The following is a 17,515-nucleotide window of genomic DNA, read 5'->3' on the forward strand; positions in this document are numbered from 1 at the left end:
TTTAGGAATGAATACAAAACTGACGTTATTGAAGAAACTAACAAATCAAGATACGGAATGTAAAGCAGTGTTCTGTAAAAAAAAAAACAAAAAAAAACAACAAAAAAAAACCAACCATATGGGTTTTACTCGGTGCGTCTGTCGACTGCCAATATTTGGCAACACCTACTCAATACCAAGTTTGTCTGCCAGAAGTCTCGCTTTACTTGGCATGTCGTCCCTGCAGAGTTCCTCACATGGTGAAGTTAGTTTTGATTATGCCAATGAGACAACTGTTGAGCGGCTACTATGTTAAGATGGACAGACTGCAACATCTTATCTTATATAATATAGACGTTACTTCAAAAAAGAAGATGATTACGTCCTAGGCGTCATGCATTTAGTCATGCATATTAACCAATGACTTAAATTCTTCCAAGTCACTGGTTTTCCTGGCTAGCTCAGGCAACCCATTCCATGCTCTAATAGCACTAGGGAAGAAGGAGTATTTGTACAAATTTGTCCTAGCATATGGGACGAGGAATGTGCTTTTATCTGTGTGTCTTTCAGAGTATTTTATTAAATTTTGTTTTTGTATTTGAAAACATCTGGGAAACTGGCTCAAGAACATATGAAAAATTGACGTCAATGAAAAGACAAATCAGAAACACACGAGGAACAGGCACTCATTAAACGTATACTTTTTTTTAGACACCCGTATTTGCCCAAATCGGCAATCTAGCCAATACCAGTATATTTATAGGGAAGGCTTAATTATATAATATATAGAAGTCTATGGGGGAGGCATATCAACTGGTGCGCAGCTCAAAATGTCGGAAAATGCTCACGAAGACAAGATTCGACCTCCTAGTAGGCTAATGCTGAGGTGAACAGAATTTTTTTTTCCTTTTTCGTTTCCTTCAATTGTGTCTTTTATGTCTGGGGAGGAGGGGGTGCAATGGGCTTCTAATGAACTGTTCTGGGTGGTAACTTTTTTTTAAGTTTGAAAATATGATAAAAGGAAATAAACCTAGTCTACAAAATATAGTCTGGTCTATAATAATTTAGATCTTGATTAATATCTAGTCTAGATTCTAAATGGAAGTAAAAGTTGTGATCTTATTATTTTAGTTTAGAGTTTAGAATATTTAGATCATTGTTAAAAGGTGAAGCAAAGCGGAAGTTACTGAATCAAACTTTCGCTTCTTTTTCCATCAAAGTGAAATGATTCTAAAATGACTAAAATGAATGAACCTAATATTAATAAATCATACAATATTTAACTAGATCTAGATCTAGAATTAGTAGATTTTATATCTACAGACTACAGACTCTAGGGTTAGTTCTATTAACAGTTAACAGTTATTAACTAGATCTAGACTCTATATGTCTATACTATCATCGCTTTTCTTGGTTTTGTTTCCAAAGAGGTGAAAGATCAGTGATGCATAATCATCCGTTCATGATGATAATGATAAAGTTAAACGTCCAGCTTTTTTCTACTCAGTTTTACTACTGTTACAGAGAAGTTTTTAAAAGCTTCCTCTAATTTGTTCTCAAATTCGGTGCATAGATCAGGATTTTTTGTGCTAGTGGTATTCAGGCGTGATTTTCTTTTTTCCCTGTGATGTGTGGATCTTAGTTGGCAGCAGTCTTGACCGGCAGGACACTAAGTAACGTATGATCAGTATCACAATCCGCGCTTTGGTAGCTACGTGTCAGCAGTATATTTCCAATGTCCTTTTTTCGTGTCAGTATCATATCCAGCTGGTGCCAGTGCCCAGACCTAGGGTGCCTCCATGAGACACAGTGCTGTGGTTTCGTTCTGAAATATGTGTTGGTAATGCAGAGTTTATGGTCAAAGGTTGTCATATAATATATTATATAGATAATACTATATTCTATATTAATATATATATCTATATTCTATATAGTATACTATACTAAAGTACTAAAGTAACTAAGACAACATGAAGTTAGTCTACTAATACACTTAATATAGCCTATCTAGAGGTCTATATAGTATTATAATTATATATATATAGTCACTTAGTTAGGCTACTTTAGCCACTTTCGTCTATGTCGACTATGTCTATACTGACTTTAGGTAGTCTAATTTACTTTTAAACTTTTCTGGAAGACACTCACTAAACTCATTTATTGACTTAGACTTAGTCTTCTTAGACTCAGAGTTAGAGTCAGTTAGAGTCTAGACTCACGAGTCATGAGTGAGTAGAGCCTAGATCTAGATGATATTTGTTTGCATAATCATTTTAAATTTTAGTCTAGAATTAAGAATACTTTAGAATTAAAATATTTATTTATTATAATTATAATCATACATATTCATATTTTTTATTATTTACTAATTTACAATATTTAGACTAAATTTTACTTTTAGAGTAGTTTTAATAAAGTCTAAAGTGACTAAATTCACTAAAGTACTAAGTAGAGTTACTTAGAGTAGTTGAGAACAAAGAAGAAGAAGTTCTATCTTATTATCATTAATTATTAGATTAAGTCTAGATCCAGAATCTATGTAGATCTAGTAGAGATTATTTCTAGATATATATCAAAGTATCATAGACAGTCACAAGTCTGAGTAGACTCTACTATGATAACTATCTCTAGAATTACTCTGCCTGACTCTATAGACTCAATGCTTCTGTACAGACTGTACTACTTAGACTACTAGAATAAGGTGACCAGATACATGGGGAGTGAAAACGGGACACTTGACACTTGTCGATCATGGGATGCGAAAAAAAAACAGATTTTAATGTTCTAGAGCAATGCCTGGCTATTGTGCTTTTAACAACTTTAACGTCAGTACAATGGTGCATTTTAAAAATGAAACAAGAAAGCAATATACAGACACCCAACTTCACTCGCTGACTTTCTCTCTTCTTGTTTACACACTCGTCACTTCCTCCCAAGTCCCCTAACCCTCGATACCCAACACTTGACCGTGTGTCACGGTTGACCTCACACAGTAACCGTATCACAACAGATAGTTTCATACATTTTGCACAAAGATTTCTGGAATTTTCACTGTCATAAGTTACATTTCAAGATTGAAAGTCCTTTAAATAAGTGTCTCCACATATAAACTGTATTTTCACTTTTTCACATGGTGTTCACTGCAGAAAAACTCTTTCAGTAACAGTATTAGCTTCTGGTATACACAAAACGAATTTATTGTTATTTTGTATTTCACCATAGGGCAATGAAACAGTCTCCCATGATGTAACATTTTAAATGCGATCTGTCTGAAAGTATTAACTTTTGAATCCACTGCTTCTCTCTCTGAGGTACTGTGCACAATTTTTGTAGAAGTTTACTACATTGTATCTTTTTTCTAACCAATCCGGCATCATCCAAAGTAATACATAAAAAATGCATACACCAATAATTTGTTGGGGAAAAACATTTTCATGCTACTTTCTGTGCATTTTAAATTAGTCAATGGCAGAAGATAGGCTACTTGAGAGCACTTGTATATTGCCCTCAATACACAGACATGTTGTATGGAAAAGGCCATTTCAGGCCTCCAAAATTAGTATTAGCATTATCATCATCATCATCTTTCCTTTAAGTTCCTCATGGAACATAGGGCCTCAGTAAAAACACGCCACTCTCCCCGGTCTCCTGCTAGTTTTTTAATGGCTTCCTGTCCTCTCTGCTTCCTCTAGTATACTGTGTCGCCATGTTCTATTTGGTCTTCCTCTACGTCTTGTAGCCTGGGGGTTCCACTCTAAGGCCTGTCTAGCTCTGTTGTTGGTATCTTTTCTAAGGGTGTGACCAATCCATCTCCACTTCCTCTCTAAAATCTGCACCTCCATATTTTTTCTCCCATTCATCTCCCACAGTTTGGTGTTTTCTACTTAGTCGTACCAGTTTATTTTTAAGATATTTCTCAGACATCTGTTGTTGAAGGTTTGTACTTTTTTTGTTGCTGCTTCAGTTGTTTTCCATGTTTCAGAACCATACAGTAGGATCGCCTTGACATTAGAGTTAAAATTAGCATTATCGGCGCACACAAAAATACTGATTTATCTGTCGGTCCATGTTTTTATTTAAAATCATTTGCAATAGATTGGTAGATAAGTGATTTTATTTTCAATATTTTAACTTTAACCTCTTCAGTTAAAAATTTATTTTAAAAGTTCTTTATTTGATTTATCAGTTTTTCACAGGTAGTCCTTTAAAAAAGCTGTCAATTAAAAATATCCTAATATTGAACATCATATAGTGAAAAAAATTATTTTGTTGTAAATTTGTAAAAAATTGTGTAATTTATATTCCCACCCTCTCTCACCTTTTTTTTTTTTGTTTTCAAATATTCAACAGAGAGTGATTTATTATTTTTCTAACTACTAATTACATCAGAATTGATCCTATTTCATTTGAGAGCATATCTGTCTTTTATATATATATATATCATTTTCTTTTTTTTCTTGTTTAAATATTCAAATGTTGCATATTAATTAATTAATCATATTTTGTTTACAGAATTGTATGCCTCTTGAAAAGATAAATAATAAACTGGATTATAGTTTTATTAGTAAGCTTAGAATGGAACTATGGTAGGCTTTGATCCAGTAGTTAGAAACCACTTGTCTTCAACGGATTTTGCCATTGCTGGAGCTATCAGTGGTGCTGTAACAAGAGCTGTGTCTCAACCACTTGATGTTATCAAAATACGCTTTCAGGTTAGACTATTGCTTTAAAAAAGATTTTGTTATGTTATGTTGTCTGCTTAATGCTAGAATGTTGTTCAGAACAAATTCTGACATGTTTTAAGCTTGATAACAGGTTGGGGCTGTTAAGTTAAAATGTTTTGTTTCTGAAACACCATGAAATTGATAATTAAGGTTATATATCGATTTTTTTTTTTCTAGTTGCAAGTAGAACCAATAAAAAGGAATGAGCACTCAAAATATAGTAGTATATATCAAGCAGTTAGATGTATAATAAAAGAAGAAGGACTTTCAGCATTATGGAAAGGACATATTCCGGCTCAAGCTTTGTCAGTTTTTTATGGTATTGCACAGGTGACAGATTTATCTTTTTTTTTTTTTAAAGAATCAATGAAAATTACTATTAATGAAAAGCTTCTAAATCACTTAAAACTATTTTTTATGCAGTTTTTTTAAATCTTAATTAAAATTAATTAATTTTCTGTTTTCGTAAGCTTTGATTTAGTAAAAAAACAAACAAAAAAACAACAACTTTAGACCTTGCGATCTATAGGGCAGATGGTGTAAAGGTCATCATAACAGTTTGTATGGCCCACGGTTAATGAGGGTATCAGGTGGCCAGCACAATAACGAACTGCCTTTACTTTTCCCCAACTAATGTCAGAGATACCCATTAGAGCTGGGTGGACTCAGAGGAGCCCTAAAGATCCTGAAATCCCAGGACCCCTGGTTTGGAAGCCAAGCCTCCACTTTGATTTAGTGCTTTACATATAATTATTTTCTCTTTTTAGTAGCTCCTGAATATACAATGCTCCTTATGATTTATTGATATCATAATTAAGATGAAATATTTTTTCAATTAGAACTATAAGCAGTTGGAGATAGTGTTTAAATGTAATTGGCTAAGTTGGGCTTTTTCAGATATTGCCCCCCCCCCCCCCCCCAAAAAAAAAAAACAAAAACAAACAAACAAGAAAATAAAACATTCACATTTGTTACAATTTTGTCTAAGGGTCCAAAATAAATTAGATCATAATTTTATTGTATGGAATGGATAGTGTGTGTTAATAGTGATTGTGATTGGTGAAAAAATCTCAAGCATTGGAAGTCATTTTACTACTCTGTATGCTTATCAAATCAAAGTCATGAAGTAGCAAAATGGAAAGATCAGTGACACTAGACTTTATTTAACAATCAAGTTTCTCAAAATATTTTTTTTAATGTTAAGAAAACCTCCCTCTTAATAAACATCTCACAGAAAAATAACAAACTACTTGTATATGAATGCTAAGTTAGACCACATAATATATTATTATTTTCTACTTATTTAGATAATGATAATGATTTTAGATAAAATTATTATGTCATATATTGACTGCACAAAAAACACTCTTTACATGTGCTTTGATTGAAGTAAGATAGACCGTCATTCAGAGAATTTTAAACATTTGCAGTATTCATGTTTTGAAGTGATGACTGTAGAAATTTGGCAGTATCTCCCAGAAATGATGACTACAACCTATCGTCCATTGACTCATACAGTATGTGGAGGACTGAGTGGTTGTATAGCTTCATTTTTTGTTTTCCCACTGGATATTATAAGAACCAGATTTGTTGCCCAGGGAGAGCCAAAGGTAAATTGTAGTCCTCATTATCTTATAGAAAGAATTTGTACAAGTATGAATTTTTTTCCAGAGAGTCTATACAAAATGTCTTCTCTAAATACAATTTTGCAATTTAGTTTGACAATTGTGTCATAATCAAAGCAAACTGTCACAATACTTTTTAAATTGTACTTGGGAAGAGATTTTGATAAGAAAAGTAAAACTTTTATACAGTTATATATATTATATATAGTAATTAAATTAATTAATTTTTAAATTGCTTTTATATAGTGTATCTTTCATTCTCAAAGTGCTATGGTTCAATCTCCTTTGTGGACCAGTGGGGGAGGGGGTATCTGTGCTGCCTTTAGGTGTTCAGCAAACACATATCAGCTCGAGTTGTCATTTGAACTCGAGCCCCCTTGTTAGGTGGCCATGCCGTAGCCGAGCAGTTTTAGCCTCTCAGCCACAGATCACACATTGTGAGATAAGTTTTGTTTTTCATGAAAATGTATGTAATTTATACATATAAAAAATAAAATCACAAATCCAAAGAAAAAAAAAAAGTGGTTTTGAACCAAAAACACTTAGACATCATGTTACAAACATTTCAAATATACTTTAGTACTAAGAAAAAATAGTCTGGATTGTAAAAAAAAAAACATCTTTAAAAAACACAAATGATATCTAATATTCCCATACCCTTCAATTTCAAAAGTATTTTGTTTGCTCTGCATTGCAAGCAGCCTCCTGGCACTATCACACCTGCAACTAATGATTCTAAGCCTAGACAATATAAACTAAAGTTTTATTATTAAATAATAAATGATATTATATATATTAATTAAATAATAGAAATAGAAAATTAGAATAGTTTGTAGTATTGTGTTTTCTTTTATTTCTCCAGCTGTACAACAGTTTGACATCTGCTGTAGTTTCTATAGGCAGAAAAGAAGGACCAAGAGGATTTTATAAAGGTTTATCACCAACTGTAATCCAAATAGCACCTCAAATGGGCTTTCAGTTTGGTTTGTATTCACTGTTCACTGGTTTGTGGAACAAAGCACATGGAATTTGGCCCACAGCTGCACCAGGTACAAAATATGTTATTTTGTAAAAAGTTTAAATTATAAATGTGTCTATTTTATCTTATTGTTTAACATCTGCTAATCTATTTTTAACTATTGCCAGCTCATTCTAAAATCTTATTTTACTTTGGCTATATGTACAGTGCAGTAAATAGTGATCAACTGTACATCATTTGCAAGTTGCAAAATGTTATTTTTGTTAAAAAAGCTTGTATGTAACAAACAAAAAATGTGCCACCAACTCAGATATGACATGATTCACTGAAAGGAATATGATAATAATAATCTTTATTATCCTTCTGGAAATTTGTCTTACAAATGTGCATTAGACTCTGTAAAGTACATAAAATATAGGTTCACACCACAGTTTCCCTTAAACTTTAAAGTTTACATTAGAATGTTGGATTATCTTCAATAATTTAATTGCTAAAGGAACAAAGGAGTTCTTTTATTTTCATTTTATTTTTGTGATTGTTTTTTTTTTTATCTTTTCTGTGATGGTAAAATGTTAAAATCTTGACTCTTTATCTAAGCTGTCTTGTTTTCGTTCCTTCTCTTCATAAGTATAAATTAGGTTGGCACTCAGGTTTTGTCAATGTATATATATATGCTTGACTGCTAGTAAGTGTCTTAGGCCAGGTTAAGTTGGGCAGATGTTGGTCAGTGAAATGTAAGTGTTACGTCTTCATATTGGATGAGACTCTTTAGACATGGAAAACGACAAATCACAGTTTATAAATACTTTACTCTTTATTAATACTGAAAACACTTTCTTGTTCATATTCCTCCATTTTGGTTCTTCTTTCCTTTCAACACGCAATCGCTTCATTTCACATTCACACTAAGCTGCGCACGTAACACCCCCCCCTGTTTAACAAGTTCGATGCACATCGAACGTCCAAAATACAAAGCACTGAATATATTATCAGACTATTCCAAGTTAAAACAAATCGGTAACATATAAAACCATAATGTAATAACTACACAAAATCAAACACAATGTCATGTTAATACCAATACAATTCCAACATGGAATAACAATTATATTCATCACAATAATAACTGTTATTATGAGCAATTGAAACCACTTCTGTTAACATATATCTATAAGTAATCATATTTCTATTAATACAACTCCCCACTCATAATCGTATGCCTGTACAAAACACCATCATTCCAGTCGCAATCAAATAGTTAACAAACAAAGTCTATCTTGCTCCATGCATATTGTAACAACAATATTCAATTCATTACACATATATTTATTCATTGTAGAATAGAACAATAATTAATGTCCATCATTCCCACCTTTTCTAATCCTATCTATATAATTCTAACATTATTGACATGCCATCCTTTCCGCTTCCCTCCTTTGCAATGATGTCCCATTGTGATCCTACTACCTAATGATCTAGCTGTACTGTTTTCTAGGCTGCTAATATCCCTCTCTTTTCTCGTATACGCCTCTTCACTATTGTACCTTGAATCCTTAATTCTAATTAATTGTTGACACTGTCTTCTAATATGCCCCCTTCTCCCACAATTAAAGCATAAGATGTATGAACTTGTACGTCTATATGTGGGTTAAAATCGCTTTCCCTGTACCACTGATTGCCTTACTTTACTTTGATTTGGACCCATTCCTATTGCATTGCTTTCTACCTTATCTGTTAATTCTTTCTTCTCGTGCTCTCTGCTACCCATGTCATCTGATGTATGAGATCTTATGTCTTCTTCCACATCCCCATTTCTACCTCGCGTAGACTTTATCCCATAATATTTCTTCCAATTCTCAATCTCCCTTACTGAACATATTTTCACCCCATGGATATTCCCAATAATTAAATCTATCTCACCCTGATCTACAACACAAGCTTCCACTGTCCCCTTAACATACGGTGTGTCTATACTAACTTTAGCAATCGGTAATTGTACAATATTCCCATTAAACATAACACACTTCCTAGATTCGCCTGTATATTCATGGTCTTCCACTAAATTCTTATTCACTCTAATAATAGTGCTCCCAGTATCCCTGATGGTCTTGGCTGCCTTGTTCCCTACGAATGTATGAAAAATCTCCAATGTTCCAGTATCAGATGACAATGATAAGCCTTGCTCTATTCTACCTTTCTCCCAGTCCTTTCTTTCCTGTCTGTTTCCTTGATATCTTCCGTTGCGGCTATCATTTTGTCTTTCATATGTACCACTTCTATACTGTCTCTCCTGTGTCTCCCTTGTTCTGTGAGAGTTATTCTGTGTCTCACATGTTCTGTTAAAGGCAACTATTTCTTCTATATCACTGCCTCTAGATAATTTCTTCTCGGGATGTGCCACTTTATAAGCCCTTATCAGTCTTACTATGTCTTCTATGGATTTCGGTTTCCTCTCCAACAGAAATATTTTTAATTCCTCCTGACACTCGTACATCACTTTGTCCAGCATGAGAAATGTCTTAAGACTGTCAAAGGTTTTTTCTACCTCAGCGGTTTCTATCCAGTTATCGAAATGGCTGCTCATTTTGTCCAAGAAGGTCTGCGGGTCATCCTCTGGTTCTATCTCACAGTTAACAAATTGTTCACGGTAATACGCCTCTGTTTTTCCGTACGTTCGTAGTAATTGTTCTTTCACTACGCTATAGCTGCTCTGGTTCATGCATATCTTCGATGGGACCTCTGCTACAAATGACTTTGATAATAAGAATGACCATTTGTCTTCGGGGTATTCCAGTTCTCTCATTTCAATTTCAAATTTCTTCAAAAAAATGTCAATGTCCATTTTAGCTTCTTCGAATATCGCACCTTTATATTTTGCTAGTTTATTCCCTGTAGTTTCCCCCTTTCTTTTATCACTCTCTTTTTCTTGGTTTGTTTTTAACTTTCTCTCTGCTGTCTCTTTTTCCAACGCCAATCTTTCTCTTTCAATGGCAACTAATTCATTTTTCTTTTCCCTTTCAATTGCTACTATCTCCTTATCCTTTTCTCTTTCTCTTTTGTCCTCCTTATCTAATCTCTCCTTTTCTTTGTCTCTTTCCATCGCTAATCTCTCTTTTTCTTTGTCTCTTTCCATCGCTAATCTCTCCTTTTCTTTTTCTCTTTCCATCGCTAATCTCTCCTTTTCTTTTTCTCTTTCCATCGCTAATCTCTCCTTTTCTTTTTCTCTTTCCATCGCTAATCTCTCCTTTTCTTTTTCTCTTTCCATCGCTAATCTCTCCCTCTCCATCAACCTTTCTTGTACGTATTTTCTTAGTTCTGCCCCTTCAAGCTCCAACAACCTTCCCTCTTCCTTCAACGCTGCTACCTCAGCCCTGTCCGCCATAGTCTATTTCTAATAATATCGAATCGAATGTTCTCCTGTCTCTAGATATAGATTTTACTATCTCTACTGTCTGCTGACAGGAGATCCCCTGTGAATAGAGGGATACGTGGGTTACCTTTGCGTTGGGCGCCACTTGTTACGTCTTCATATTGGATGAGACTCTTTAGACACGGAAAACGACAAATCACAGTTTATAAATACTTTACTCTTTATTAATACTGAAAACACTTTCTTGTTCATATTCCTCCATTTTGGTTCTTCTTTCCTTTCAACACGCAATCGCACCATTTCACATTCACACTAAGCTGCGCACGTAACAGTAAGGAACAAATGCACTGCTTTATAAGAAAAAAATACAAAGTCAGTTTGAAGGGTCAAGACTAAAGTAATCATCTACAAAAGTCTTTTTGGGAAACTATTAACAAAAATGAGGCAAGATATCAGGGTTGTTGGTCATTAGTTATTAAGTATCAGTAATTTCAATGCTTTTTTATAAAAAATAAATAGTTGCCGGTACTCAGTGATGGATTGCCTAAATCTATCGCTTTCCCCAGCGCAGCCTAGGGGGTTTTGAGGAAAAAACCTCCTCTTCTATAAAACAAAAAATAATTTAAATGACAGTCACCAATATCCATGAATGTATCCAAGGTGGATTTTGAGTTAAAAATCCCCTCCGAAATTTAAAAAAAATGATAAAACCCCTTCTTTAATATAAGACTAAAGTATCCAACCTCCCTCCAGAAGGCTTTAAGTTGAAACCCCCTAAAGAGGGTTTTAAGTTGAAAACAAAACAAAATTATATTTTAACCCTCATCCCCCTCCAGAGTGCTCCGATTTTACCCCCCCCCCCACACACACACGGAGCATTTCTTCAATATTATTCTAGTCAACAAATTCTTTGGGCATAGCTAAGGGTTTTTGAGTTTTTAAGTTTGTTTTAATAAAACCCTAAATAGATTTTTTAGTTAAAAACTCCCCAACAGATGGTTTTGACAATAGAATCTAAGGCAAACTACAGTCACCAAAATCCATGAGCATAGCCAAGAAGGGTTTTAATAGCAGGATAATGCACTGTAGATACCCCAGAATCTGCACTTTTTATATTTTTTTTACGGGACATAGTGCTTGGCGGTGGGGCTCTGCCCCGAACCCCGCTGGGGGAGCTCACAGCGCTCCCCCAGACTCCCTTGCTAGCAAGGGGAGGGGTGTCTACATTCTTTTCACAACTCAAAGATGAACCTATTCTAGGGTACAATAAACATCTTCCGAAAGAAAGAAGGGTCAAAATGTAATAAAGATTAATTACGTACACACACACACATATTATATATATATATATATATATATATATATATATATATATATATATATATTGTTACAAGCAGATGAGACTCTTAATTATACACCAACAGACTCATATATAGTAGATGATGAAGACTTTAGAGAAACCATTAATAATATATCAATAATAACTTAAAGTACATTACTCCATTTTTGGATCTTTTTCTCTCTCTAACCCTTTCAACACACATTCACACCATTCCACATTCATGCTATGCTGTGCTCGTAACACCCACCTTGTTCTATGTATATTGAGTGTCTGTTAGTCCATTTTCCAAACAAATTAAATAACAATTTGAAATTCTAACTTCTCAACAACATGTTCTAAGAAACACAAGAATCCTAACAAAGTACATATTAATTATATCAACATCTACATTCTTCTCTTATGCCTGTACAAAAGACCCTCATTCCAGACGCAATCAAATGGTTAACAAACCAAGTCTATCCTGCTCTATGCATATCCTAACCACAACAACATGACCCTGCCTAACTAACTCTCCTTACTCATAATACTATAGATTTAAACCCAATGCCTATTTACTTCTTAGTATCATCAGGCTTATATAATGATTCTAGCCTTGACGTTTCTTTTAGGTATTTCTACCACACCATTTCGATAATTTTCTTACAAATGTAATTTTAATAGGATAATTATACTCAAACAAAATAAAATATACATTGTACAAAATCTATGTATCTACTTTCTACTACGTATACTCTTTACATTTCCTATGTAGCCTTTACAAAACTTATAAAACAAAACTATAATTTAGTAGCCTTAACATATATGTATAACAACAATGATATCCAATTCATTATATTTTTTCTACCTTCTTTCTACCTTATCTGCTAATTCTTTCTTCTCGTGCTCTCTGCTACCTATGTCATCTGATTGAAGGAATCTTATGTCTTCTTCCACATCCCCATTGTATTGTTTTCTAAGAATCTAATATACAGCTAATAACTTTCTTTGTGTTGTTGCATCTTTCTGATTCGACGTCATCTAATATGGGTTCACTTTTTAAAAAATAAGAAGAAAATAGTTTATTAGATCTAGATTTATCAATGAAATTAAAGCTTTTAGATCTATTTTTAAAATGTGTATTGTGAATTAAAAGTAGTCACATATATATTTAAGAGAGTAGGTGTCACAATCACTAATAGTGCCACTGTCACAACCATCAATGGGTGCTAATGCCACAATCTAAGATGGTGCCAGATGTCACGATTATACTTGAGCTCTATTGCACTATCAATGACCATGATTGCCGAGGATCTTGAAATCTTCTTTTAATAAGATGATCGTATAGAAGTAGCTAGATCTAGTTGATAATACAATCATTCAGAATGTTACCAGTTGATAAGAGGATCATCTAGAAGTCGCTAATCGCTAAGTTGATCTAAGTATTTCATTATATTCAATAAAGAAACTTCTCTTCATCTAAAACAATTACGTTAATTCAGAACTTGAAAAAGCTATTCACAAATAATTACAATGGTTAAATGTACTTGAATAAAATAACTGATCTACATAGTAATATAATTGAGTTCTAATACAAAAAGTACATGTTCTCTATAACACGTTCCATACAAGACTGGCGTCAAACTACTATCTTCCCGGGCTCTAGAGCGTAAACACGTGATCAACAACTCTACACTGCAAGGCCAACCAATAAATGCAGCTCAATGTACAACAAACAATATTTCAAAACCAATCACATTTATTCTGAACATAGCTCTGCCGCGTGACGGAATTACCCGAGGTCGCTGACGAGCTAAATATAGATACTGTGTACGTGACAGTAGGCTATATTGAACTCTCATTGATTTAAATTAAAAAATAACGCTAAATAGAGTTTAATTATTCAATTTATTATTTAAAGGTCAACATGTAATTTTATTTTTTGTAGCTCTGTAAATTCATGACCCCTTGACCTGTTGCCAAGGAGACCAAAAAGCGATAAAATGTATTTTATAATTAAAGCAAACGCGTTAATGTAACTGTTAATATAACAATGTTAGTTTAATTTTATGTAGATCTAGATTTAGACTGAAAAAAATTTGTAGTCTAGTCAATAACTAAACACTTTAAGCTTGTGTTGACCTAGATCTAAATCAGTATGTACGTCAACATGCTAAAGCCATTCACATTTATAGTGCATGCGTGACCTTTTGGTGCGCGATATGATGAATGAAAAATGTTTGGCAACACGATAAATGAATATGTGTAGCTATGTTGTTAAGAGGTCTAAATGCGCATAAGTAAATATGAAAGAAAAAAGTAAATTGAAAATAAAAACTTAATTAAACCTAATTGGTAGTTGTAGGGTAAAATACTTTAAAAACGCAATGGAAAGTAAAATGTATTATGTAAGTAAATTATTAGTTTAATAATATGCTTTTGTAATGTGTGGTATTTTGACCTCTGACGTTAATTTCATTTGTATCACTACGTGGCGCAAGTAATGGCGTGCACGAGTTATGGAAAAGTGTGTCAATGCGGCTAAAGCTATTCGCACTTAGAGCGAACGATTTTATGTAAAAAATGTTTTGTAAACTCAAATTTTTGAAGGTTGATTTTCCTTAAATAATGAAATGAATATACACTAATTTATATGTTCTTGTGTAAAAGTACAAAATTATGTTTTCTTAAATGAGAGCTAATTAAAATCTAGAGATTTTCATCTCTGCGCATGCGTGACCTCTCTGTCTTGTCTCATCATTTAGACACATTATGTAAACATGGTAAACATGGCATAGATTTATAAGATACTATACTTTCATAGAGTTGGTCAATTTTTTTTTTTGAGGGTCTTAAGTTTGTTTTAGGGGTACAATACATACACTGCGGTCTAAGTAAGTACCCAAGGAAAATTTATGCCAAGTTTTATCAAGATTGGTCAAACGGTTTTGATTTCTATTCGGCACATACATCTATCCATACGCCTTACATTCTACTTTATAGTATAGATCAGAGGTGGGCAAATTACGGCCCGCGGGCCACATGCGGCCGGCCGGAGTGTTTTATGCTGCCCTCCAACACCTACAGAAGTCAGGTGTGTCCACAGTATATACTTATAAAAATGCAAATATATTAAAAATAATATACTTTATTGAAACTGTCATTATAAAAAGTTTCAAGCAAACGAAGACTATGCTTATTGGCTATACATCAATACAATCAATTCAAGACATAATCTCTGATCAGTATTTATTCAATGCTATGAAGAACTGTGTTGAATGTTGGGTATGCTTGGAACAAGATGGCAAGGGTGACAACTGGTGGAGCTCAATCTTTGACTGAGTAAATAGTGGGTTTTTTTTAATACCCCAACCAAAAACTTTAAATAGGAAAATTTGCACAAAGCTACATAAAATTTCAACTTCATAATAGCACAATATACATAGTAATCAAACTTATTACAAAGGGTGTATTAACCACAGGTAGTTTCGATTATGAATAAAAAAAAATCCAATATTTCCTCTATCATAGCATGGGCAAGATAAACGAGAACAATATAAAATCTCAAGGAAGAAATTGTTATGTTACTTGAAGGACATTGACTGTGACTTTGATACCAACATTTCTAATGAAGAGTGGAAGACAGATTTCATGTTTCACAATTACCATTGCAATGAGTTTTTTGCATATGAAATGTAAATGGATGTTAAATCTTTTCAAACAAGGCCTTCCCATATCTACAAGCAAGCGAAAGAAAACAGGTTTTGTCATTTTCCTTTGCTGAAAGGTGAAATTATTTCTAGTGAAATGATTAAAAGTACAACACTTATTTAGATTCCTTAATTTTGCAATTTATAAAAGCAAATTTTAAGACGTCAAGAACCGGTTTTCTATACCATTAGCTCACCATTTAGCGCAGAAGCTGATTTAGCTCCAGAGGACATAATCCTAGCAAAGAGAATTTCCAGGCAGTACTTCCACATGACTCTTATGGGTGCCAGAATCTGTATGTCAACACTTAAAAAAATGTGCTGCTGTTCACACTATCTGTTCTCATTTTACATGTTGGAGGGTTCAGATCAGTAATCCTATATCTAAGATGAACCGCGCAATGTTTTCCAGATCAGGCAGTTCTCCGAATAGTTTTGGTTCTATAGGAGGGCTTTGAAGCCAGAGTTCTGTTCGGGTCTTTGATTTAGTATGCCTATGGGGAATTGAGATGAGAAAGTTACATTGAATAATAAATAGTGCAATTCTCAAATCAAATTATATCATAGAAAACACAGTTAACAATTTTTTAGCCACTTTATCTTTAACACTTTATTGTAATATAATTATGTTACCTTTAACATTCTGTTTGCATTATAATAATTACTTTACCTTTAACATTTTGTTGTATTATAATTTATATGTATATTGTATTATGATGCCAATTGTTCATCGAGACATCTTTTTTTTGTTCTTCTAGAGTCCTTGGAAGCTCTAGTGTGTGGTTCAGGATCAGGTGCACTTGCTAAACTTATTGTTTACCCACTAGATGTTATTAAGAAAAGGTTACAGGTTCAAGGTTTTGAGAAAGCTCGAAGGCCATTTGGTGCAGTACACCAGTACAAAGGACTTTTTCATTGTCTAGCTAGTTCAGTGAGACAGGAAGGAGTCTTATGCTTGTACAAAGGTTTATGTCCAAGTTTGTTGAAAGCAGGGTTTGTGGCTGGACTCAATTTCTGTATTTATGAAAATGTTTGCAAAGTCCTAGCGTACAGCCATAGAACTAGTTCCAGATAATTAGATCTGTATTATAGTGTATATATTTAATTTATTTACTGGTAGTTTTTTTTTAATTTGAACAAATGAAAGACATTATACACTTAATGAATGACATTATTATATTTAGAATATACTTAGATTTTGGTCTGTTTCTTGATAACATCTTGAGTAAGCATATTTCTTTCGTCATCTCATTTTTTTTTAAAACAAATTTTGTTGACTTAAGTATAATATTGTTATTGAAAGATTGATTCTATACAATATCATTAGGGAGAGTGTAGCAAACAATTTTAATAAGTTAGTATTAGAACATAGCCTGGGCTGTTAGGTTACATATTTGTGGTGCATGTTAACTCTTTGCTTGTTACTCTTCAAACATCAATAATAAATTTAATAACCAAGTGTTATTTTATTTGGACTAGAAAATTGGTCATGGTGTTTTATATTTACCAGTTGTTGAATGTAGTGGTTTATAAAATAAAATGAACATTTTGACTTGTGTTTTATTTGCCTTAATATCAATATTATTTCTACATTACTTTTGTGTGAGATAAAGCATTGAAACAAAATTAAAGAATTAACCTGATTTTAAGAAAAATAAATCCCTACTTTTGTGTGAGATAAAGCATTGAAACAAAATTAAAGAATTAACCTGATTTTAAGAAAAATAAATAGGATTAGAATGGGGCTATTAATAAGGAATAATAAAATTCACAGTCCAAACAGGATTGTGTAGTGGGGTAATAACATTTT

The 17,515-nt window shown here is 33.2% G+C and overlaps 1 protein-coding gene across 6 annotated transcripts; it reads left to right on the forward strand.

Moving 5' to 3' along the window:
• Positions 1–1,158: 1,158 nt before the first annotated feature.
• On the forward strand, positions 1,159–17,257 carry LOC106073178 (mitochondrial thiamine pyrophosphate carrier-like). Of its 6 annotated transcripts, none has more exons than XM_013233667.2 (7): positions 1,163–1,317; positions 3,202–3,290; positions 4,492–4,691; positions 4,881–5,033; positions 6,134–6,313; positions 7,191–7,377; positions 16,464–17,257. In XM_013233667.2, exons 3-7 carry the CDS (start codon positions 4,563–4,565, stop codon positions 16,778–16,780), a joined length of 966 nt encoding a protein of 321 aa, XP_013089121.2. In that variant the 5' UTR covers positions 1,163–1,317; positions 3,202–3,290; positions 4,492–4,562; the 3' UTR covers positions 16,781–17,257. The 6 variants fall into 6 exon arrangements, with proteins under 6 accessions (XP_013089125.2, XP_013089121.2, XP_055875920.1 ...); XM_013233668.2 differs by lacking the exon at positions 1,163–1,317 and adding an exon at positions 1,479–1,843; XM_013233670.2 differs by lacking the exon at positions 1,163–1,317 and adding an exon at positions 1,479–1,819.
• Positions 17,258–17,515: the final 258 nt, after the last annotated feature.

This window comes from Biomphalaria glabrata, chromosome 2 (assembly GCF_947242115.1).
Source record: "Biomphalaria glabrata chromosome 2, xgBioGlab47.1, whole genome shotgun sequence".
In the NCBI taxonomy this organism is placed as follows: domain Eukaryota; kingdom Metazoa; phylum Mollusca; class Gastropoda; family Planorbidae; genus Biomphalaria; species Biomphalaria glabrata.